Source organism: Rhipicephalus microplus, unplaced genomic scaffold (genome assembly GCF_043290135.1).
Source record: "Rhipicephalus microplus isolate Deutch F79 unplaced genomic scaffold, USDA_Rmic scaffold_18, whole genome shotgun sequence".
Lineage (NCBI taxonomy): Eukaryota > Metazoa > Arthropoda > Arachnida > Ixodida > Ixodidae > Rhipicephalus > Rhipicephalus microplus.
Window position 1 is genome coordinate 3052643 of NW_027464591.1, and position 25971 is coordinate 3078613.

At 45.7% G+C, this 25971-nt stretch overlaps 1 protein-coding gene across 1 annotated transcript in view; it reads right to left on the reverse strand.

Moving 5' to 3' along the window:
- Nucleotides 1-879: 879 nt before the first annotated feature.
- Nucleotides 880-25971, reverse strand: part of LOC142785169 (phospholipid-transporting ATPase ABCA3-like) — a 77738-nt gene continuing 52646 nt past the window's right edge. Inside the window, exons 21-28 of the mRNA XM_075883624.1 lie at nucleotides 24530-24777; nucleotides 22558-22641; nucleotides 21320-21574; nucleotides 13922-14080; nucleotides 7732-7913; nucleotides 5569-5742; nucleotides 3972-4194; nucleotides 880-1101 (exon numbers count right to left, since the gene is read on the reverse strand). Of these exons, the coding sequence (XP_075739739.1) occupies nucleotides 880-1101; nucleotides 3972-4194; nucleotides 5569-5742; nucleotides 7732-7913; nucleotides 13922-14080; nucleotides 21320-21574; nucleotides 22558-22641; nucleotides 24530-24777 (1547 nt within the window). The remainder of the gene's footprint in view (nucleotides 1102-3971; nucleotides 4195-5568; nucleotides 5743-7731; nucleotides 7914-13921; nucleotides 14081-21319; nucleotides 21575-22557; nucleotides 22642-24529; nucleotides 24778-25971) is intronic.

Sequence of the window (25971 nt, forward strand, 5' to 3'; positions counted from 1 at the left end):
GTAAGGGGAACACTAGCGTAGCCGCCATACTTGGATTTAAATCTTGCGAAATCACAGTGGCTCAAGTTTACGTAAGACCACCGGTGATCGAGAGTTTCACTCCTTTTGACACACTTGGGCCATGCATAAACATATTTTTTATATCGACGTGCTGTTCGAGGGTCGGCAAATGAACGGTGCCCCTTGTAGTGTTTCATCTAATAGTGGACCGCTCGTGCTGTAAATTTGGGTGCTTTGTTATCGCAATATGGGCCACTGAATTATTCACTACAATATCAATGAGAACCAACACACAGTGATACCAGTATTCTACATATATACACCACAAAGTAGAAGGGGGGAGGGGGGGACGCCACTGTTGAAGCTCAGTTGGTAGAGCAGCAGACGACATGTCATTTTTTGTCCACTTCTCTTTCTTCACATTTACAATGATGTGACAACTAACAACATACCCCCTACATTCATTGACATGTCGTATTTCTCAATAATACTGCGTCTATCAACAACAAAAACAAGCTTGTAACTTTGCACTTCTAAACCACGATATCAAAAACACGTTTATCAATTATTTATCAATTAACTCATGATTGACACGATGCAGAAACACTTTACAGGATGACGACTGAATCTTAACACTGCTGTAAGCTTTCAAGATCAATGTACATGTCTACGCTCAGAAAACATCGCTTGTTTTGTTTTAGTGGTCTGGTTCCGGCCAATGCGCTGAAACAACACGTCAAAAGTACACATTAAAAACTTCCGCATATACGTTTTTATTACTGTTGTTGGCAGGACATTACGTATGTACAAGTATGCTGCTTGCCGTTTGGTCTGGCTATAAATGAAACACGCCGATCTATCACTTCAGCTTTAGCCTGGTTATATGCCCAGAGAGGTCGCAGATGGGTTGTTCGTCCGTCGTAGTGCTGCAGCGGCTGCTTCGCTCGCTTGCTTGCGCGTCACACTGAGGAAGATTTGCTCTAGTGAAGTGTCGGTGATATAGAAGTCCTGCAGCTTGAAGCGCTTCTTGATCCTTGCCATGCGGGTGAACATCTCGCTCCAGAACATCTGAATCCGGGATACCCGGAACTCAAGCAGTCCCTGCACTCCAGAAAAGAAGCGATGTGGCTCTTTGAGGTTCGATACTATTGGCACAAAAGTGCTCCCGTTTCTGATTTCGTGTCAACGACCCGTTCGTTACACGCCTAACAATTGCCTAGCGCTGGTTGTGCCGAGATATCTCGGAAAGCTCCCGAATGATTTAGAATCCTTCGATAAGATTACGCGCACATTGCTAATGATAGAGTTTATTCTAGGATCAATGCAGCCACCAACAATGCTCAGGGAATATTTCAGGTCACAAGAATAAATGCCGACCTGCTTTACATGCATTTATGCTTGTGAATACAAAATACATTATGCTTGTGCACCGTGTAGAACGCACAACGCCGCCGATATTTCCTCGCGAGCATACGTCAGTCCCAGACCCGATATTGATGTCGACCAGCGCTTCAAGTAACCTCGGTTGTCATGACACATGGTGCGCAGCAGTGTAAACGCTACTCATTGTTATGAGTCGCATGTCCCCTTCTGGCATTTGTGTACATGAAATGTCACTACCATTAATTGCATACCAGGCGTCTTCCACCAGCTCGTTCACTTCCTCCGTTGCCGCTGCAACAAAGTGATCCTGCTACCCTTCCTCTGGTTCTCTTTTATTTCACTGTACGCCTTACCGCTAATTAGATCACTTGACGATCGATGAGTGTGCGCGCCGTAACAAACTCAGTATCAATATTTTTCTTGGCACAAGTTCACCAAAAATTGTTCTCTCGAACGTCACAATCATGTGGCATTATCGCATTCATACAATATTTAAAAGTGCTCCATCATGACACACAGGTTTTTAAAGAATAGGAAATATAAACAACGCATCTTCATTAGAAACATTTTGTATTGCCTCGCAGAATCATAATTTTGCACCAGGGGTCAAAACGTACAATTTTACAAAGTACGCAGCTGGGCAGGTACGCGTGCAACCTTGCGGGCTTATTATCAAGTATTTCGGAAAATTTAAAATAAAAAATATGTCTTAGAAGGCACTTCAAATCAGAATTTGCTGTAGGCATTCTAGGATACTTTGGAACGGTCAGTCATACACCTTCAAATAATTCTTTCCTGAAAGTGTGGTTGAAGCCTGTGCGCATTGGGCCCCGACTACAGCATAGCGTTTTCGTTGTGAAGGCGAAGCTATACAGCGTTCTCCAGATTTTCTGCATGAACGCATATACAGCTGTCAGTACCTTTAACTTGAACGCTCCGGCACGTGTCCTCAGCTCGCTTGGACTCAGGTCAACGCCACCAAGCGTTGAAAAATATATGTTTGCTGCAGTTAAGGATAGATGTAGCGCGCGTATGTTTTATTGAGCTTCATTGATTTACGAAGTCCCGGATCACTCGCCGGCGGCCCGCGGACGCCTCGGCCTATAGGCGGCTACGTCACATGCACGTGATCTAAAAGTCCCGAGCCAGCCCGAGTGGCCTCGGGCCATCTGCGCGCTTCATGCTGGCTGCATCCACTGTGGCATCTCCTATGCCAGGCTATGCTGTCTGCTCCCTCCATAGCTGTGACACAGGCCACAACGCCGACCCAATTCCAACCTACACAGCAGTTAGGTAGTGAAATATACCTATTTCTGTTGTCATGAAATTTACTGTAAGTGAACTACTCGAGCACGTGCGCACCATAGACCGGTGCAGTAGTTCTACCGCTCTTTCTGTTAGCGAGTATAACGCATGTTTGTCCGACTTTCGAGAATACGCACATCCTCGACGTGGCTCAGAACACCGATGACAAGAACCGTGTGCGCAAACAATGCGAAATCCAGAAACATGCAAGAAGCGGACTGAAAAGCAAAGACAGGGCAAGAACACGTCAAACATTTCCGTGTCTAACTTAAGATGGCCGCACTGGCATGCGCCCCGCGCTGTCGGCTGCCAGCTGCCTGAAAGAAAACGTTCGGATGGTCCCGGGCCGGCCGCAGGCCGCCAGGCACGTGAAAAAACGAACATGTGCCCGAGCAATCCCGCACCAGTGGGCGGAAATTGCAGTTCGTCCCCGAGAAGAACGAATGCGGCACTGGTATCTGGGGCCATACAGAGCCGTCCGGGACGTCTAAATCGATGACACTCAATATTAAATTGCTGTTTCCAGTCTGCCTCACCAGAGGGTCGAATGTATTCTCTTCGCATCCCGTTTTCTCCACGTTTCGCTCGTGTCTCCATTATACCGCCTGCACCCATGGCGTTCGTTGTGTTATATTTATCTCGACATTGAACCATTGCGTGCGACAGCTCACGCACCTTTCGGGCTTGAAGGAACGCCATGGGCACGTGATAACGTAGCCACGAGTGATACGTGGTGAAAACGGGATGCTAAGCGAGTGCATCCGACCCGCTGTTCAGGCAGACTGGAAACTTACTAGTGAAAATTTACCAGTGAAACAGACGTGCGCTACATCTTCCTTAACTGCAGCAAGCATATCGCTTTCAACGCTTGGTGACGTGGACCTCGGTCGAAGCGAGTCGAAGCCACACGTCGGAGAGTTCAGATTAAAGGTTCTGACAGCTGTACAAGCGTAATAGGGTAGTTTGCGGTCCTTGAATTTCATTCTTGACTACCATGCAACGAAGCTCTGCAAAAGTTCCACGCGCATATTTTTTGTACTCATAGATAATGTCAAGCGGAACATTATCTTGACGGTGGCATCGCCACAACGAATCAGGTTTGCCAATTTTATGCTCTCATCCTTGTCACCACAATCACAATGAAATGGTGGCAAGTTCTCCTTGTGCTATTCACTTCAGTCGGCATGAAATTTGAAGCGGGGCTCCTCAGTGTCTATCAATCCTGACATAAATGACTAGGAGCTTGAGAGGGTAACTGTAGACGTTGTTTTAACAAAACTTGCCTCGTAGCTGTGCATAAGCTCCACGTCTTGAAAATTCTTCCTGACTTCCCGGGCCACATCTCGCTGATACAAGATGTCTTGTTTGCGGTCCGGGTATGTCTTCACGGTGATAGTGTAGCCCTGGCCAAACTTTTGTTTAAGGTGTGCCAGCGAACCCAGGCATTGCAGCCTTCCGGTTCCAAGAATGGCAATGCGATTGCATAGAAACTCCACATCTGCGAGGCTAGAGATGACAGAGTTCAGAGCCCATTATTCATTACAGCAAAGCAAGAATATTGCTTCGTAAATATACAGAAAAGTCACAGTTTCACCGCAAGGGCGAATCAGTGAATGAAATATCAGCAAATTAGACTGTCATAGGAAAACAGCCTAACCACTCGCATCGTTACTAAGCATGGGTGCTACAGTAGACGAGGTGACCTTCGTGTGGTCTGTGGCTTCGATGCCCTGTGCGTCTAAGTAGGGCGTGTTTCCGCCACCTTGCGGGTGGTAGCAAATAAGCCTCTGCCACGGCTTAATCCTCTTCGCAGTGTGTTGTGAGGGCAGCTCCGTACTGGCAATTACTCCATGTGTGCAGTTCTATTTGTGCCCTTCGTTATGTCTACTTAGCGAGTTTTGAACTGATTGTCTTCAGTCCGCCAACACGAAATGCTTCCCTGAAGCTTCGACAGCAAGTGTGGTGTCTCGTATTTGTTTTTCACATCGTAGGTAAAACGCATTTTTGTGCTTCATTTCAGTTTACATTAAATACGTTTGTACACGGCCTTAAAAAGAAAAGAAGAGAAAGGGCTAGTGGCCTATTGTTAAAAACACTCGCTATATTGAACCACCGAGACCCGCATGCAAAGCTTAGCCACAGAAAAAAATTGATCTTTATTTATTACTAAAGCAAAAGGCATAACGTCATCAAACATGAAACTTCAACAGCGTCCCGCGTTGGCAGCGTCAAGACAATTCCTCCAAAAATATCACCACGCGATGACGTCACACTTTATGGGTCCATTCCGCCATAGGGTTTATTCTAGGAAACTCTATGCATTCCCGTCTAAGTTCCGCGGGGAGCATAATGTCTGAGATCAACGACATTTTTTGTCACTATGATTTAACTAAGCCTCGAATGGTGTCGACATTGCATGACATCTTCACTTGGGCAAAGGTGGGCCAATCACGGAGGCAGTGTTAAACCAGGTGGCTCCCATCTTGGAGGCAGTGCATAACTGCTTTTAGTGCGCTAATTACTCGGCGGGTGGTCGTACTGGCTTAATTGATTGACTGAGAAGAAAAATATTGCTTCTGCTTTTCAGTAATCTCAGGTTAATGCATACAGCACCAAGTGCATTATTTCTTTTCTGTGCGCAAGCTGTGGATGGGCCCGGTTTTTCTCAACATCGCCAGCTGCAACAAGTAAATTTTAGCATATTTAAAATGTTTTCTGTGACATATTCGCGTGCATTTTGCTGACATCATTTCTGTGAACAAAACGACGTCAAAAAATTCGCTGAACGCTGGCGCAAAGTGCTTCAGTTTTCAAAAATGTTGACTAGCGTTGGTTACTCTACTGGATTTCGCCACGTATGGGTTAGCGTGAGTCTCTTACCTGTGAGAGGAGAGCACGATGGAAATCTTTGTGCGCCTCTGCAGGGAGCTGATGTAGTTGACGATTCGCTTCCGCGAAAGGATTCCTATTCCGGAGTAAGGCTCGTCCAGCAGGAGCATCCTCGGCATGCCGATGAGCGACACGCACAGGCTCAGCTTGCGCCGGTTCCCTGCGCTGCACATGCACGTGGCAGTAACGTATGTAGATATCTGCGCACTTTCATAAGCAGGCTCACTGCTATTCTAAAGACATATTCTTCGGCAGTCGGGAAGTTGCAAGTCAAGCCGCTCTGCCTATGTTGTTTCTTAAGCAAACAATAAAGTAACGAGGTGCTTCTGGCCAAATCATTGGGCAAAAAAAACAAGAGATTATAGTCTACAGTTTGACGAAAATTTAAGAGGTCGGCTACATTTAAAGAAACAGCTTGAAGGAGGCTTGAGCTTCGCCTTCAAAAGAGCAACGCGATAGGAAAACTGGATTCCCCTGACCATTGCCTTCTCAAACGCTGTGCTAGCAGTGTGGCAGTTTGGGCTAGTTGGTATGACATATGACATGAAGATAACTTTAGCGCGAGAACAGAACGACAAAAAAGAGACTGGAAGGACAGAAAGGGCACGAGCGCTCGTGTCCTTCGTGTCCTTCTTGTCTCTTTGTCGTCGTTCTGTTCTCGCACTATAGCTATCGTCGTGCTGTGCTAGCATCGGTTCTGAGCTCATGCCAGAACCATGCTGTAAGAAAATGAATGACTATGCGTGTAACGTTGGCCGTTTCAAAGTATCCTTGAAGGTATACAGCCAGTTCAGTTGTTGGGCCTCTTGAAAACATAGAAGGGCCCACTATGCTTCCGTAAGGTGACACGTGAACCCTCGCAGCTGTATATTCGCTTCGTATCTACGCACTTGGCTGTTCGCGTTTCACTTTATGCCAGTAGTAGATTCATTGGTGACATACTGCGCCATATTTAGTGGCTTTAAATATTGGAATAATTCAATTTTCAGATATCACTGCAGCTTACACAAAGGAATTACGAATTTCCCCTGAATAGTTGGCAAGCTGTATCATTCATTAAAAAACAGGATTGCCCAAATTTGTTCCAACACATCATGTCTTGCTACCAGCTGCAAATAGGCACTTTGATCACAGCCCTAATTTAGCCGGCATACTGACCTACTTTTTCCCAAATATAGGTCATGCACATTAACTTGGCTGAAAGTAAGCTTCGCTTCTCCCTAATTCACAAAACAGAGTGGCAGAAGTGTAAATTACAACTGAAGATGTATGCGCAGTAAAAATTAAGTTCAGGTAAAGGGCCAGTGGCAGAGAAATGAACGAGATATTTAGTGTTGTGACGGGAACATAGAAAAAAGCGTTCAGAAGAAACCTGCAGGAAGGAAATAGGCAGTGTCATGATTGGCTGAACAGTATGATCTTACGTTTACGCCAATTTTTTTTTACCGCAACAGCGCTAAACAGATTGTTTCACTGAAATCCAGGTGTCTGCATCAGAGTCGGCGGTGCCTTTGTTGACTGTGTGGTGAAAATTGGCATTTTACGACCGTAAGAATTCAAGATACAGGCAAATAACTAATATACAATCTTCGGTCTGAGTGAACATCAAAACCGGGCCTGCTGCGTAACAGGCAGATGTTCTACCTTTGCAGGGCTAACGTCATTTTCATAAGAAAACGCTATAAGAATTTATTGAGAGGAGTCTCCTTAACGCATGTAATATATTGCATGTGAAAATTGTAGAATAACTTCAAGGTGTCTAAATATTTGACTTGCGCAGTGAGCGAGTGGTTTACACCAGCGAACCCAGCACAGAGTGTGCAGCTCGGCAGGTGCACTCGCCACCTCATACAAACGCGTAGCGGCACTTTAATTAAAAAAAAATGAAGGATTAGGTTTTGTGGAAATTTCGCAGCGGCATTTGCAGTTGCGTTTACCTTCAAACAGAATATGTTACGAGCACAGATGTTCCTTTCCTTCCGGTGCAATTGAATGCGATCAGCAATAAGCCCAGTTACGCTATCGCATTCTACTCTTGATGTTGAAGCTCAAGTGACGCCTAAGTTTTTCTTCCTTTCTAAGAGCGTGAGTACTCGACCACGTGACGTAAGTATAAGACAGTCGAGTGCCGTATTTTGCGAAAATTGTGCCTACCTATACGTGCCGACTAGATGATCTCCGATGTCATTCAGATTGAAAATCTCCAGCAACGCCTCCACGTATTCTCCGGTGATCGGAATCCCACGCAACCGGATGTACAGCATCAATGTCTCGATGCCCGTCAGAGCATCCAGCAGGGCGTTGCTTTGCGGGCAGTAGCCGAGGTGGCTATGAAACTGTTGGCACGAGAAATAGCGTGAGTGACTTTGACGCACATACCCACATTTTTGAACGTACATCTGCATAGCGCTGTTCAACGATAGTTGCAAAGTATGTGCCCAGAATAATAAATTACTGCAAGTGTGCTGTGCCTTAGTGCAAAGAAAACAAAAAAACGCATGAACTGGCGTAGGCTATTCTCGAGTAATATTTTTACTAGAATAAAGGTGTATATGAAAAACTTGATAAAAGTGAAGGAAGGAAGTTTGGAGAGCTTGTTTTTGTTAACACGAAAATATGTAATCCCTAGGTCCCTCTACTGGCGTGTTTCTGTCATGAAGTTGATGTTATAAAAATAATGTACTGACACATTTTAAAAAAGAAATGACAGCATATCCACGGGATGAAAGATGGAGAGTGGGGCGAGGCTGGGTCTGCACGCCGCTGCCGCGTCGCTTGGGCCTCCCGTTGTCGTACGCTGGGATCTTGTCGGCACTGCCTTACAGCTGCACGGCACGCTTCTGCCTCGCGTGCTCGCACATCGGGGTTCTGTCTTCGAGCGCGAGCCGCCGCCGCCTTACGCGCACGCCGCTCTGCAACCTTGCCCATCCGCCGACCTTCTCAACACGCAGTGTGCCAAAACGGCTTTTGCTTTGCTACACCACGCCCCCTAGCGTACGGCACCACCGACAAACACGCAATCGCTAGCGTCTTCATGTAAACTCATTGCTATTTTCTCGCGCGCTCGCACATAGGGCGCAAGGCGCGCTCGCACATCGCGCATTGCGCGTATGATACTTTTTTTCGGCAAACCATGAATCATCCACTGGCCGCGTCCATCCGTCGTTGGAGTTGACTCCGTCGTTGGAGCAGGAGTTGACTCGGCGAAGGAGAGCTTTATTTAGCGCAAGGGCTGACTGAACGCAAGCCTGCGATCACAGCAAGTCTTCTTCCTTTTCTATACTCGAGCTCCATGCCCACTGCCCTCGTTACACAATTCATACGCGAGGAGGTCGCCCGGCAGCTATCTATAATCACACGAACTACCGAGCCGATGGCACCCTTGTCACCTTCGCTTCGCCAGGTCATTCAATCGCAACTTGCTGAAGCATTGCCGCCAGCTCAGGCTCCGCCAACTGTTACCGCACCACTAACGTATGCAGCCGCAGTTGCTCGGCCACGTGCGCCAGCGTCTCCGGCCATCTACGAAGCTACTCGCCGCGTTTATTCGTCGACGCCACCTTCCCGCTCGCTGACCGTCCCGTCTCCGGCTATATATGAAACAGGTAAGAACGTTTATATGACGGCGCCGCCTGCACGACCATTTACGGTACCTTATTCAGCGAACAGTGCCCCTATCGTCAGCCTATGGCGCACTCCGGATAATCGGCCGATTTGTTTTTCATGCGGCATCCCAAGCCACGTAGCTCGTCACTGCCGTCGTCGCAGCTTCCCTTCTCCCGACATTGCAGGGGCCTCACATTACATGCCCACCATGCCCGCTCAGCCGCGATATCCCGTTCCTGCCGATCCATCTCTAGACGTACGTCCCGGTCGCCGACCATCCGGCGCAAGCCGTTCACCTTCTCCTCGTCGTCGATCTATTTCTCCGATGTTACGTTGCAACAGCCCACCGCGAGGGGAAAACTGACGGGCGCCGTTCCGGAGGCAAGAACTGCGTTGGCAGCGAAAATTTCAAGACCTAACTGCTGTCCCCCGAATGAAATCGAAATCTATATTGATGGCATTAAGGTGCACGGACTTGTTGACACTGGAGCTGCCGTATCTGTAATTAGCGAGAAACTGTGCCGAAACTTGAAGACAGTGACCACACAACTTACCGACCTATCTTTGCAGACAGCTACGACCCATCATATTCAGCCTTCAGCTTTGTGCACTGCACGAGTCGTCATTCAAGGTGCGATGTACGTCGTCACATTTGTAGATTTATTCCATTCTTCGCCAGACATTATCCTTGGGTGGGACTTTCTTTCGTCAAATTCTGCTTTGGTCGACTGTGCTCGTTCTGAACTCGCGTTATCTGTGCCGTGCTATGACCCCGACGATGGTGCTTCGTGTAGAGTGTTTGCTGCTTCTGACGTTGACATTGCGCCTTTCTCAGCTCTTGTTGTCTCGGTGTCGTGTGCCTTCCCTCCGAAATCGCCTGTGTTGTTTATGCCATCGGTCCCATCTGCGTGCCGTCGAAATATCATGCTTCCGTTTGCCGTCGTCATTTTTCGCAATCGTCATGCTGCCATTTATGTGTGCAATCCCTCGGACAGCCCATCATCCCTACTATGTGGAGAATGCCTGGGAAGCTACGAACCTTACGAGTGCATTCTTCCGGCTACTATACCCGATTCTACGGTTTCGCTCCGAATTTGTACTGTAACTCCTACCAACGCGCCTAATGAGGCTCTGGACGTATTCTCGGATGCCATCGACACTGAGCTCGCACCAACTCAGCGCGAAGAGATTATAAATCTTCTTCTCCGCTTTCGTTCTTCATTCGATCGTGACCAGTCAGGCTTAAGCCGAACCTCTGCGGTCGTTCACCGTATTGACACCGGTCAATAAGCCCCGCTAAGGCAGCGTCCGTACCGTGTGTCATCTGCTGAACGCCGCGTCAGCGACGAACAAGTGGACGACATGTTGAAACGTGGCATCATCGAGTTCTCCAACAGTCCCTGGGCTTCACCGGTTGTTCTCGTCAAGAAAAAAGACGGATCCATCCGGTTCTGCATTGACTACCGCCGACTCAACAAGATAACGCGCAAAGACGTATACCCTCTGCCGCGCATCGATGATGCTTTTGACTGCCTACAAGGAGCGAAGTTCTTTTCTTCGTTAGATTTACGCTCCGGCTACTGGCAGGTGCCAATGGCAGAGGGTGACAGCCCGAAGACAGCCTTTGTAACACCGGATAGACTATATAAATTCACCGTTATGCCCTTTCACCTCTGGAATGCGCCTGCCACTTTCGAAAGGATGATGGATACCGTCTTGCGAGGTCTGAAATAAAAAACGTGCCTCTGTTATTTGAATGACATTGTGGTATTTTCAAGCGACTTTGCGACCCACCTCAGCCGCCTCGAGCAAGTTCTTACGTGCCTTTCCACGGCGAGACTTCAACTTAACTTGAAAAAATGCCACTTTGGCACTCGCAAGCTTGTAATACTCGGCCATGTGGTTTCTAAGGACGGCATTCTCCCGGACCCTACGAAACTTAATGCAGTCGCGGCGTTCCCAAAGCCAACCACCATCAAAGAGCTTCGAAGCTTCATCGGCCTATGTTCTTACTTCCGGCGCTACGTCCTCAATTTCGCCTCCATTATCGCCCCCTTGACCAATCTTCTTGCCGGAAGTTCTGATTTGTCAGCGTGGTCGCAGGCGTGTGATGATGCATTTCAGGAACTCCGACGGCTCCTCACCACGCCTCCCATACTCCGACATTTCGATCCGTCTGCTCCAACGGAGCTTCATACGGACGCTAGTGGTGTCGGGCTAGGGGCCATACTGGCCCAACGCAAGGAGGGCTTTGACGAGTACGTCGTTGCCTATGCCAGCCGCACCCTCAGTAAAGCCGAGAAGAATTATAGTGTAACTGAAAAGGAGTGCCTCGCCATTATTTGGGCAATCGGGAAATTTCGGCCTTATTTATATGGACGTCCGTTTGATATTGTAACAGACCACCATGCGCTTTGCTGGTTATCTTCACTAAAAGATCCTAATGGTCGGCTCGCTCGTTGGGCATTGCGGTTACAGGAGTTCGATATCCGTGTTATCTACCGTTCTGGCCGGAAGCATTCTGACGCCGACGCCCTGTCACGTTCGCCATTGACTTCAGAGCCTGTCGGCTCGCCTATCTCCATTAGTGCTGCCTTGGCCATCAGCATTTCGGACATGCCTTCCGAGCAACGCAAAGAAGCTTGGATTTCTTCTCTTTTGTACTTTCTCTCAAACCGGACGCCCGCTCCAGTTTCCAGGACGCTTCGCAGTCAAGCAGGACACTTCGCTATTTGAGATAAGCTGCTTTGCCGCCGAAACTACAGATCGATTGGCCGTAAGTGGTTGCTCGTCATCCCCCGACATCTGCGCTTTGACATCTGTGCCACGTTCCACGATGATCCGCAATGTGGCCACGCTGGTGTGTTAAAAACATACACTCGCTTGCAGCTGTGGTACTACTGGCGCGGTATGTACCGTTTCGTTCGCCGTTATGTAAGGTCTTGCCTTACGTGCCAGCGACGCAAAATGCCCACTCAACATGCCACAGGTCCCTTGCAAGCGTTGCCATGTCCAGCACGAGCTTTCGATCGTGTCGGAATCGACCTTTATGGTCCGCTTCCCTATACTTCGAGTAGCAACCGCTGGGTCATTGTCGCTATCGACCACCTAACGCGGTACGCTGAAACAGCTGCGTTACCTTCTGCTACCACAAAGTACGTTGCGTTTTTTATACTGCAAAACCTGGTTTTAAGGCATGGAGCACCTCGGGAGTTACTAAGCGACCGGGGCCGCGTTTTTCTCTCCGATGCCATCAAAGCGTTGTTGAGCGAGTGTCGCATCATACACCGCACTACCACAGCCTATCACCCGCAAACTAATGGGATGACAGAGCGTTTTAATTGTACACTTGTGGATATGCTGGCCAAGTACGCTTCATCCGACCAGTCAAATTGGGATAGCATACTCCCTCTTGTGACATATGCTTACAACACTGCAACGCAAAGCACCACTGGATTTTCGCCTTTCTTCCTTCTTTATGAACGCGAGCCATCATCAACAATGGATACCATTCTTCCTTATCGACCGGACCCCTCAGAGATGACTACCGTTTCTCGAGCAGCAGCACACGCTGAAGAATGTCGGAAGCTTGCTCGTGCGTTCACGTCACATGACCAGACGCGCAAAAACATCGCCACGACGCATCAACCACGCATATGAGCTTTGCTCCGAACTCACTGGTGTGGTTATGGATTCCTTCTACTCCTCCAGGACTCTCCCACAAGCTTTCGTCCAGGTACCATGGCCCTTATCGAGTTGTACGCCAAACATCCCCTGTCGACTACCTTGTCGAGCCGCTGGATGCATCTCCGGACAAGCGCCGTCGGGGAAAAGAAATCGTACACATCTCTCGACTCAAGCCGTACCATGACCCTTCTGTGTACACCTGTCCTTAGGTCGCCAGGATGGCTCCCTCATCGGCCGGGGGTGATTGTAACGAGGGCAGTGGGCATGGAGCTCGAGTATAAAAAAGGAAAAAGACTTGCTGTGATTGCAGGCTTGCGTTCAGTTAGCCTTTGCGCTAAATAAAGCTCTCCTTCGCCGAGTCAACTCCTGCTTGTTCAACAACCCGTTTCAGAGGTTACGCCCAGCGAGTATAACGTAGCAACCCTTTCTTGTCAGATAGTGTTCAATGTACATGCCAATGGCTGCTAAGGGGAAATGAGAGAGAGGAGAATTTGGCTTTTAGTTAACGCGCACACTGCGATTTTTTTATTGTTCAAGAACGCACAAAAGAAATCTCCCACCGGCACCACCTTGGAGGTCAAAATGTAAGACTGGTTCCACACTACTACTACTACGATTACGAGGGACGAACGGGCGTCGCTATAAGGAACTTCGCCCCTGAAAACGCACTACTTAACCATACGGTATAGTGGTACGTGTGTTGCGGCGGGGTCACCTTTCCATTGAGCGTTTGCTCTACGCCGCTTTCAAAGATTTCATACTCCGCGCTGTGGGATGTTGCAATAGTTCCACTTTTTACCATATTTTACGGGACAAATACAAAGTACTGCTTGGTTAAGTTTCCTTTTGGTGGGGCATTTCCATGCCTACTTGAACTTATTGTTAAACTTACCGAGTGTTTCTACTATCAGGACTGTGACAGGAGCGTCTCAGGAACGCAGAATCACTGCGACTACGACTTGGTCAAAAATTGCCTGAGTTCACCTTTGACGCGACTGAACGCTACATTGTGCAGCTATGTGCAGCCAGATGCCCAGCGTCATCAACCTACCTCGTACACATTACGCACGACGGACACGCCACCAATGTATGCATCACCCTCCTGTGGCAGGCTTTCGCCCGTCAGTATCTTGAAGGTGGTGGTCTTTCCAGCACCATTGACTCCGAGAAGGCCGAAGCACTCGCCCGAGCGCACGCTGAAGCTCAGGCCCTGCATCAGCGCAGATGACCTTCGAAATTGGTTTCATGCAGCAGTCCTTGTGAACATTCAATGCATATTCATACTATTTGTTCCCTTATCCAATGTGTAGCACCCTGACCTTGCAATTGCAGCGAGTAAGAGTGTTCTCATGAAAAAAATTTCTCACCTCACGTGCACGTTGCCTGACACAAGTATGAGGCTGTGAATGCAACGAAATTTTTTATTACAGTTGACTTGTTCCTTGTTCATGGAACCTTGCTCAAGGAAAAGCCTTGTTCTTTTTACGTCCACCCATTCTAAGCTAGTCAAGTGAAGCATCGCTTTTTCCTGTCTAAAGGCAATTCTAACTGACTCTTGTCACCGCCAGATAGAGTGCAGTTTCTCGCTCTAAGTTCACCGCCTTCAACAAGCAGGCTTTTCTAATCCCCTGCTTACTTCTATTGCCGAGGCTCTCTTAACGTCACTACGATTGCCTGATAACACACAAAGAAACAGCTAACTCAACAAGCCTCATTCTAGTAAGGCTGTTATTCCCTACGTACACAAATTTTCCCATAGGCTAAAGAAGGTCGCTGGAAAAGGTGCCGGTTCCGGTGCGTGACACCACTGATCGTCTGCGCAGCGCATCGAATTGCGCACGGCAGCGGCGGAGCATCATCGCGCGTGCGCAGACCAGTTTCACGCGAATTTGGCTCAGCGAGGCCATTGTACCTAACGCTAGAAAATAGTGTAAGTGTTGCGTTCTGCGCACGCGACAAGCTCGCTGGCCTATGTCACAGGGTCAACAGTGAAGGACCTAAGAAAAAAGCAGGCACTAAGAAACACGCTATGTGCCATGTTGAATGTGTTTCAGCGATTTTCTACAAGATAGTATTTACTTGTGGACATTGGCCAAACAGCGCGATGCATGAATGATCGGTTCAGGGAGCACGCTAACTTTCTAAAAGGTTTCCTTCTCAGCCACTTGGCAGACCATTGTAATAGGTCTTGTTGTCAGCCAATTCTTGACAAGTGTTTGATCACGGGGGATATAAAATCGGCGCGAGCACGAGATTAGTGAAGCCTTCTATATTCAACAACTTGGTGCTTCTTGTGTTAGCGTACCCTCAATCTTTCTTAACTGCTATGAAGTTAGTTATCTGGGGTCCACTTATATGACCGGTTGTTGATAAGGTAGGCCGTATGGTGCATGTATGCAATTCTGCTTATGGTGCGTGGTTGTGTGCAGGTTCTGTTTTCTATATATTGCAGTTAGTTTGCAGTAAACTTTGATTGTTTGTTCAGGGCTCTGTTCTCGTCTCTTCTTTCCCTTCTTGTCGTTTGCGCTGTTAAGCACTTTCTTCGTCTACCACGCCTTCATGAACTTAGCCAAGATGTATATATTTGCATTTTTTCTATTACTGCAATTTCTATGAATGTCTGAGTAATGAATACTAACTACACAAAAGGTATGTTTTGCGGAAATAATATTATGAGACCTCTAAAGCTGCTAAACATTACAAGAAAAATTACAAATTTCGCAGAATCGTCAATTTCGTCTATATTGAGACTTCATTTTCATTGTCGAGTGTTTCAAATAAATATGACCTTCAAACCTAAAAAGAAAGAAAGAAGAACTGTTTTTTTGCTTTCAATTTATGTCTAAAGGTAATTTTTAGTTGAGCCACCACATGGCGTAAATTGCATCCTAATATGGACAAAAATTACGATTTTGTAGAATTTATGAATTTTTTCTCATAAAGTTTACCAGCTTGAGAGGTTTCAAATTTTTTATTCCCAAAATATACTTTGCGTGAAGTAAGTATTCACTACTCAGATATTCATACAAACTGCAGTACTCCAATAAAAAAATTGCAAACATAACACATTTTGGATAAATTCTTAGAAGCATATGTGCCAGTATATTTGCAATATTATTACTGAGCTTCAAACACTTTACACAAGAATCTTTACTCAACATGTAGACAAAATTTGGTATAGAACGTACTTTTAAAATAATTTTTTTCATAAACAACACCCAAACGACATTCCGGAAAGTTCTGAAGGCAACCACGTGACCAAACATTTTTTTCGCTCCGAAATATCCTACCGTTTCACTGCTTTTAATACAGTTAATCAGCACAATAATTTTCGTATGCATTTGAGATGGTCGCCAGAATGGCTGGGCTTTTGGCATAAAATCACCCTAACAGCTTGTCGTGAACACAGAAAAAGGTCCTATGCTTATTAAGCCCTTTATTTACCAAGAAATATATTGAAAGTGCCTCCTCTGAGGCACTGTATAACGCTGCTTTTTTTCACAGTTCTAAGGCAGCTGCACGTGCTATTGTTGTTTACATGTGCAGCAGCGGCATTCATATGTAGTATAACTGGCTGTTGGGATAGTTGGTGCATGTTTGCATTAAATATTAGTCAATTTCGCGCCAAAATGAGGACCACACAAACCAAGAAAACACATAAACAGGATGGGCACTCATTTGCAATTGTTTATTTCTTGAGAAAACAGGCTGATATAAACCCACTTTTCGCCAACGCATGTGCAACCTACTCGGGCCGTCCCTTACCTAATGAGGCTATAGGACACATGAACGCTAGATACCGTGCTTCCAGCTCATACACGATGAGTGAAGTTTTGCTAACGCAATTGATACCCCGTTTCTTTTGTGAAAGCCCTTCGAAATTGCTCTGGGTGTGAATCCACATGAAGTGACATGCGCTCTTGAACGGGCACCGTGGTTATTCTTTGCCATAAGGGCATGTTCCCTCGCTCGATCATTGACGCAGTGCCTCGTCGTCTGGCTAACATGTCTCTTTCTGCACGATAGCGGTATTTTGTAAACCACTTCAGTGGCAGATTTCGTGAATAACCACGCATTCTTCGTTTTACAGCCTTTCAGCTGCTCAGCATGATTTCCAGCGATCCACAGGCATAACTATGCTAGTTTGTTTGGGGCACGAACTCCATCAGTACTTCATGCCGACTCGCCACCTTGTTAAGGTTGTGTGTAAGAATATATGCTATATTAGGAATATATGGTACAAACAGCTGCTAGTGAGCACCCGTCCTGTCCATGTGTTTTCTTTGTGCGGTCGTTCTTTCGTCGCAAAATTGGCTATTGAATTCAGGCATTCATCTCTATTTACAGCACATGTTTAATATCTGTAGCACAATATTACATGCTATTTTCGTATTCATATTTGCATGTTCAAGAGAACAGCAGCCGCGCCAGTTGTGTCAATTGAATACAATTTCCTAATTTTGCACAAAACCATTATGAAATGCCCAACCAGCCTCAATTATTTCTCAGTATTGTTAATTTTATCAAGAAACGTAAAATCCATTATTCAGCTTGTGCATCACCATCTAATTTATTAATGTGTGCAGTTTAATGTCCTAAAGCCACCATTTGATTACGAGACGCTTTAGGTGAGGGCTCCAGAAATTTCGGCCGCCTGGAGTTCTTGTGCACCCAAATCTAAGCAAATGGGCCTACAGCATTTTCGCCTGCATAAAAAGTGCAGCTGAGTACCTTGGTGACTAAACCATCGAGGTGGGGTCATCATCATCCAATCTAATACAGATGCGCCAACCGTAATTATAACTTTTATTTGACTATATTCTAACCTCACAGCAAAAGAAGAGTAGAACGGTTTGAAAGAAAGTTCTCCCCCCCCCTTTCCATGACGTCCATAACGCTTTTGAAGTCGCTTTTGCCAGAGTGTGCTTTCGCTCTGCGGAAAAGTGCTTTATGATTTGGAAGTGGCTACTAATACTCGCTGTCACAGGACACAAAATATTTTTCCTTATATTACTCTGCCATGCAGATGCCATTCACTAACGAGTACTAGTATGAGTGTTGGCCGTCTTTCAGAGTGATTTATGAGGTTTTTGCAGTTTAAGCAACGATAAAGAAAATCGTATGCCACTTTTTTTTTCTTTTCGCCACCTCCTTGAGCGCCACCTCCTTTACGAATATCAGGAATTTCTGGGTCGCCTGTCAAATAGTTTGACAAGCTCGGCAAATACTACTGTGAGTTTTACCGCCGTATTTTAGAACGTCCCTTCACTAAATGCTTCACCTTGACTTGAGAAAATTAATTCCAGCGCAGTATCTAGGCAGAGCAAGTCACCCAATATCAGGGATAATCTGCAGCGATTCTCGAGAAACGTAGCGTCATTTTTAGACAAGCGGTGGTGCTGTGCTCGGATAGTTCAAGTGAAGGACGAGATTCGAGTCGAGGAGTGTTCGCAAATAGGGAGGTTAGCATTGTTTGCACTGTGGGACAGTTCAAGAGTGCTTTTATTGAAATAACTGCGCTCTCGTATATTTTGAATGTATTAGCGGATATCAAATAATTTCTACATATAATTTTATTTTTGTGTGATTCAGTCTAATTTGTTGTACTACTGTAAATTAGGAGCCCCACCGCGCTGGTCTAGGGGCTATGGTACTCGGCTGCTGACCCCCAGGTCACGGGATCGAATCACGGCTGCGGTGGCTGCACTTCCGATGGAAGCAGAAACGCTGTAGGTCTGTGTGCTCAGACTTGGGTGCACGGTAAAGAACCGCAGGTGGTCAAAATTTCCGGAGCCCTCCACTACGACGTTTCTCATAACCATATGGTAATTTTGGGACGCTAAACCGCACATATCAATCAATGCTGTTAATTTGGAATTTCAGGCTCAAAAATGCTGCGTTTGTTTTTCCTGAAACCTGCTCCAAATTTAAATTTTCTCCCTGGAAAAGCAAGATATGATGCTCCAAAATATTGCTTCAGATGATAGCTCGGCTGCTCTACCTCTGCTAGCTGTAAGTGGTTAATCTTTCACCCCGCTTTTGTGTGTCCATTTTATGTTCCTTGATGTTGCATTGTTTCAGGGGGACATATTATGTGATGCGCTTGAAATTTTACATCTTTAAATCAATTATTCTGCATGGTTAGTATCTAGTGACACTGTTAAGCTATTGTAATTTTGCCTATTGTTTTCACTCCTGTATTATTGTTTTTCCAGTATTCTGAATGTCTGAACACACAAGGATTATTGTGAAATGGAAATGCCAATTTAAGACTGCTTTGTCATTACATTCACTAGAATACCACTAGCCTTGCATAATATGCATAACGCATGCCACAACTCATGCAGACTGTGGCGTATCAATGAGGCAATTGTAGTGTGCATTGATATCACGAGTGTTGAAGATTGGGCGAGTTGGTTCGTCGTACTTGAACTGGTTTAGCGCATTACGGGAAAGAAGAAACAGCCGAGCAGACCGACACAAGAGGACAGAGCGCTATGTCCTCTTGTGTCGATCTGCTCGGCCGTTTCTTCTTCCCCGTAATGCACTATACCAGTTCAAGTGCATTGATATATTATTTCAGTATATTGGAGAAATAAGGCATGCTGCATTGCACTACTCTTCCTGCTGTTTGTGTGCTTCACTGCATTGTGCTTTTGTGCTGCATTGAAGCGTGTTCAAATTAGTTTTTCATATTTAAGTGCAAATAAAGGCTCTTCTGTTGTACTTTGATATGCATGCATCGGTCGTTAGAGCTCCATGCCGCACCATTGACGTCTGATTTTCGGTCTTCTTTTGTAGCAAATGGTATTCCGCTCTGCACAGCTGAAAAGCGCTTTTGATTAAAGTACAATTTATCTCTGAAGCCTGTATGTGCTCTGTGTGTAATAAAATAAAGCTAGATTTCTTTTTGCACATTGGCATGACTTTGTGAACGTTCTGTTATGTGTGACAGCTCATTTTGAGTGATGCCTTCGCATTCAGCTAAGATTACATGTTATATGTGAGAGCCTTATATACAGTGCTTCATATATGCACCATAAAAACTGTGCTAGGGCCAGGATTACCACACGGCGGCAGGAGCCACTACAGTAGGACATCTGCACATGAAAGGTCTAGCTAAAGGGTAAGCTTTCACGTGCTTCTACAAGGGCCTACTGGAAAGGGGTAACACTCGTATTATGGTATTTTTCGCAGGGGTGTTGGGGCATTATTCAGCATGAACACCCCCACACCCTTTTTGCTTTTGGGTGAATTACACCCTCAACTACTTTTGTTTTTCAAGAGTGTTAGGGTGTCATAGCAATATTACACCCTTACGCTCTTAAGATTACTTGGGTGTACATTCGCTTTTGCACCCACACTCCCTTAAGGCCATTTGGGTGTACATTTGCTTTTACACCCCAAAAAATGTTTGTGCCATAGGGTGTAAATTCGGAAATCCGCCCACGGTATAGGTGTAGTCCTGTTTAATACAACTATTTCGTGGGGTGTAGGGGTGTCAGTTAAAGACACTATAAAACACCTATATGGGTGTAAATCGGTTTACAGTCTTTTCTACGAATTTACCTCACCCATAAACCACGAGGTTGCTAAGGATGAGACGAGTAAGCACTCAAGGTATTGTGTATCCAAATAAAATATTCTCTCAGCGACAAGATGATGTAAAAAAGTAGCATAACTTCCCTATCCACTGAAGTACGTAATACGCGAATCCCACTAGTCGAACCGCAGTTAGCGGGGCTTTAATGGAGGCCGGAGGCAATCGTTCGGTTTGATTACCGTACTGCAACGCTTTATTTTTGGTTGCAACAGGTTGATTCAGACCTGACAGGTCGAACAGACCCTAACCCTTAGTAGAGTACTCGTTAAATAGTTAACAACTTTTTCTAAACACGTCACGTCTGCTGATCAGAGTGCAGTTCGGCATCACTGGCAAGCAGAATAATAAGGCCCAACTCGTCATTTAACAAATAGTTTAAGTGCAGCTAACCTCATTATTACTTTATTTGGGCTATGAGTGCAACTCCATGTGGTTGTCACGTGCAATGGCAAAATATTGTTCATGAACTTCTTGCTTAATAAACACTTGTAAAAACTTTATTCAACCTGCAGTTCTAATTGCAACGTTGCAAGTCTCAATGACGATGCAGCAAGATAAGCCCCAAAGCTAAACTCGTTGACTCATAAGTTGAGCTCCGAGTTGGTTCAAGTCGTAAGACAATTACGAAAGCTCCTTAACCGAAACGTGACAAATTCTGCTTATATTTGTATGTTCTACAGTCTTTCACACGCAATTTTTGGGCGATACTTAGCATTTACAATAGCTTTTGTGTGAGCGTTGAAACCGAACGTTGTTGCATCCGATACATTACTTGTGTTAACAGCTGAGCGATCAGTGCAGGCTGAAGTTCGTGGCACCAAGTTTCAATTATAAAACGATGTTCACCTGTAGCACAATGTGGCCTTCCAGGTAACCGTAAGCCTTGTGGAGGCGGTACACCACCATGGCCGGCTGCATGCTGTCTGGAACCTGGGACGGCATCTTTGGTTGCTGCTTCGCCTGCAACTGGGTCTGTGATTTGGAAGGCTGGTTTGTCAACGCCTGTGGAATAGGCGAAGGTGTCACCGGATTCTGGACAAGATTCGCTACAAGTTTCTCTTCATCCACAACATCTGTGTCCTCGTGGTGCTTGACGGCCGGCTGCAAGTACGATTGAATTCGTAAAGAAAGAAAGAAAAAAGCCAAATTATCTGAAGAAAAAAACAACCTTCACCTGCATTCGAGTTCAAGTGAAAAACATTTAGCTGCCTAAAATAAAGATGTATTGTGTGTAAATGGATCTCAAAAAGCAAAATTTTAAATAAATCTGTCATTGGGTTGCCATGGTTAGTAGCTACTGATTCGTGCGATGACGCTTCCGTTTGGTTGCTATTACCTTTGTTTCTGCAAAATAATTGTTTCTTACAAGAATGGTTTGTTCGCTGTGAGATTGTTCTTAGTTTAACGATTGATTTAAAGCGTAATCAACCATCTTATGCCTATTGTTGCTATAGCTGCTTTGTTTTTCACAGCTGTTGTCATCACTAATGTCGTTTATTCTTAATTTCATATGTGTGCACCCTTCCGTGCTCATACAATGGCCACAGGAGAGCTTATGAATATCAGCAAATGGACATTCTTACGTTGTGTAAGATGCGAAAAGGCTTAATTAAACCGAAAAGAACGACTGATTTGCCAGCTCAAAATTTTGCTCGTGTTATTGATGTATTCATTACTGGTTCCCGGAATAATGTTTCTAGACCCATCAGTGTAGCTTATATAGAACCTGAAATCACGTAAGCGATGAAATGCTAATTTGGTACTACAAGGAAGCATCTCGGCTCCTTTACATGCGGGCAGTTTCTGCACAAGTGAGATGTGTCGAAGTTTCACATTCCACGCTGCATGTGTGCTCACAAGCTCAGTTCGGAATAGCAGAGATCTATATTTATAAGAGTACAACTTGCGTCAAGGGTATATAAATCAATCGGAAAGTCTTGCAATTTGAATCTTTGTCTCTGCAGAACATAACACAAAATGGCCTGTATTACCGCCATATGCGTGCTTCCAGGTCAGATTGTAGTAATATTTTAGTAAGCTCCCGAGGTTTTTAATATTACTGCGTCATAACACATATTGCCTACGATAGAAGTGGGGTAGCACAGCGCTGCCAAGATGGGGTCTTCCATGTACATGAGTCCCTGCAGCGTGACATACATTCTATATCCCTGTGGACAAAAAATTCTGCAGATTCAACGCACCCAGTCAGCACTCGCTTGCAGCCAACCTCCAAACCATCAGCTCTTTTCTGACAACGCTGCAATCCGCATGATAAGAAGTGTCTTCTTGGACCACTTCCACATACTTTCTTGTTCCAGTGCATCGGGTCCGTGATGTCGACAATCTTTTATCGAGGTTCTCTCAGATGCTAACCTTAGCACAGTTGTAACCGAAAGTCAAGTATAGACCAAAAGGGCAGGCACGACGATGCTTACCTTAGTACGATTGCAACCGGAGGTGAAGCATAGACCAAAAGGGCATACACGAAGTGATAGACGCGAAGCACGCACACGAAGTGGAAGAACTACAGAACTAGAAGACTGAAAATGGACATCTGCTGTTGACAATGGAAGTTGTTAAAAGTGGCGCAGCGGAATTTTTGTGTCATGAACCAACCACCTAGTTGGCATCGGTAGACCGGCGGCAATGTGACCATGATTTGGCATGTGGCCCCCATGCGATAATTATGACCAGTGTGCTTCATCTCTGCTTAGTCCGAGTTTGTTACCAGCGTTGGCAAGTTTCCACTCCCAAAAACAGAGACAGCGTCATCTCCACGAAATTAATAATGGCCAGCCAGTGAAGCTCTGTGCATCGTATGTGTGAGCAACCATACGTTACCCGAGCATCTATTCATGTAATGTAAGTCAAGATAAATCAGTGAATTAGTATATCTATGTAAATTTATTTCGCCTTCTTGTTGTATTAGGTCATTCAAGGAGGATTCGGTTAATTGCTAGAGTGTACAGTGCATGAAAGCGAATACGAGAACACGCCATCTTATTGGTGCCGAGATGTGTGTATGGCGAAAGTGTTTCATTATTCAGAGTGTTTGGTACCCTTCTATGGGAGAGCAAAGGCCGTCCCACTGCTGCTGGCAGAGGTCCGCAAAACATGTGTGTTTAGAACACGTGGTTAACGATTTAGACTACTCAGTACTCTATACTATTTAAATATCGAAACTTATGTACGGAATGATGAAAATTATGAGAAATTAATCAGGGATGTATAGTTCTCGACGTGTGCTTTTGTGTGGCAGGTTTGTTTGAGAAGCCTCGACATTTAGGCACAATTTACAAGAAATCAACTCTTCTCGATAGGTTATTTTCACTGGTAACGGCGATTTTTTACCTTGCCATCCACTGTGAAAGCTTTTTTCTGTAGTTTCACATATGTTTCGACTATAGCAGCGATTGCATGCTACGACCACAACAGAAGACAAGCCCAAGTCTAAGGAGCTTTATCGCTAAAAAATGCAGGCGTTTCTAATAATGGGCTCTGCTGACCGGCAGTTAAACTTCCCGTGGCGTTCAAGGGCCTTGCTGTGTTTTCGTGGTCGACTTTGCGTTTGATCGTGGTGCGGAAGTGGATCTCGGAACTCGCGTCGCAAAAATCTCGCGATTCAGATCTGCCTTGTCCGGTGTTTCGAAAATCCCAGCTGCTCATAACAAAAAACCGTCCGCTTCAGTAATGAAGTCCTTAAATACATTGACATTATTTAAGGGTGAATGGGACTTGGCCAACATATTAGGCAAACTTATACTGTGATACAACGTGTATCATAGTTACTCCTCACTTCAGCCAGCATCATAACCTTCGTTCCAGTTTTGTGTTCTACGAGACTTCTGATTATTCTCAAAACCACAAGCCCACGCCCAACCAGAAGTGCTTGGTACCAGAAGCTTTGCTCGGTACTCATGCCAGAAGTAGAGTGTAGACCGGTAGAAGCTTTGCTCGGTACTCGAACCAGAAGCTTTGCTCGGTACTCATGCCACTAATGAACGGTTTCGAGAACTTCCAGCGTAACGCACCCGACAGAACGCCATCCATATGTACCTTGGAGAGCGATAATCCTCCGATGACCCCTTGCTCTGCAGGCGGGACTAGGAGGCGCAGATTGTTTTCGGCCTCGGGAGCAGTCAAGTGTCGGTCTAGTTGGCGCAGCAAGTAGTAGTCGGCGTACACTAGCAGACCGAAAAGCAGCGGCCCTTCCAGAAACAGGGTGAGCACTTCGTAAAAAGCAGAGTACGAGTGCACGTCCAGAGGGCTGATTGCGTAACGATAAGGGTCAGGGCCAGCGATGTCTGCACGCATAGCAAAAGAGAAGAAATTAAGCATGTTAAAAGATTTGTTTAGGTATCCTTAGCCAGCACCTCATCGAAAGAAATAGAGGCGCGGCCTTAGCTTGATTTTCTGACAGTGGCTCATGGACAAAAGCAAAGCGTGTTTATAAAAAATATGTATCAAAAGAGCACTTGATACTTCACCATGAGAGACCATAAAGCCGTCCCTGGTGTAATGAACTTGTACCTATCCAAAGCGTGTTTAGAAGTAGTGGTTAACAATTTAGAGTACTCAGTACTAAACTATGAGAGAGCATAAATCCATCCGCTAACATCTCTTCATTCAAGATTTAAATGGTGGCATCGTCGTACTGGAAGCAGCTCGTGCCAGCAGCCCTACATAACTGCCCCTCAGAGGTGCGCCGGTCGTATACGTGAATTTGCATGTGCTACTTTTAATTACCTCATGCTCTCTTATCAATTATTAGCGTTTTTATATGCGGATTGTTCAAATGCATAACTGATTTGAACGCATATCAACCAATCGTGGCAAAAGACTCACATTCGGGGCCAGCACCAGAACGTCAGTCTTGTGTCACAATTAAGTGCAGTTGCCGTCGTGTTTAATGTGACGAAAAAAAATCACAGTATATCCACGAAGAGAATATTGATAAGTGGGGTGAAGCGTCCATCAGTCCGTCCGCGCTTCCGTGCATCTGTTTGTTCTCGCTTACGTCCATCTGTGCGTCTGTCCATCCATCTGTGCGTCCATCCATCCGTCCAGGCATCTGTCGGTTCGTCGGCGCGTCCGTGCTTGCATCTGTGTGTTCATCTGTGCGTCGACCCATCCATCCATACGTCCCTCCATCCATGCGTCCCTTTGAGTGTCCATCCATTCGTTTGTACTCCGTGCGTCCGTCCATGCGTCCTTCCATGCATTCTTCTGTGCGACTGTCCATCCTTCCAACCATGCGTCCATCTGTGCGACCGTCTGTACGTTCATCAGTCCATACGTGGACCGTACCTGCGTTCGTCCATGCGTCCATCCGTGCGTAAAGCATACATACATACATACATACATACATACATACATACATACATACATACATACATACATACATACATACATACATACATACATACATACATACATACATACATACATACATACATACATACATACATACATACATACATACATACATGCATGCATAC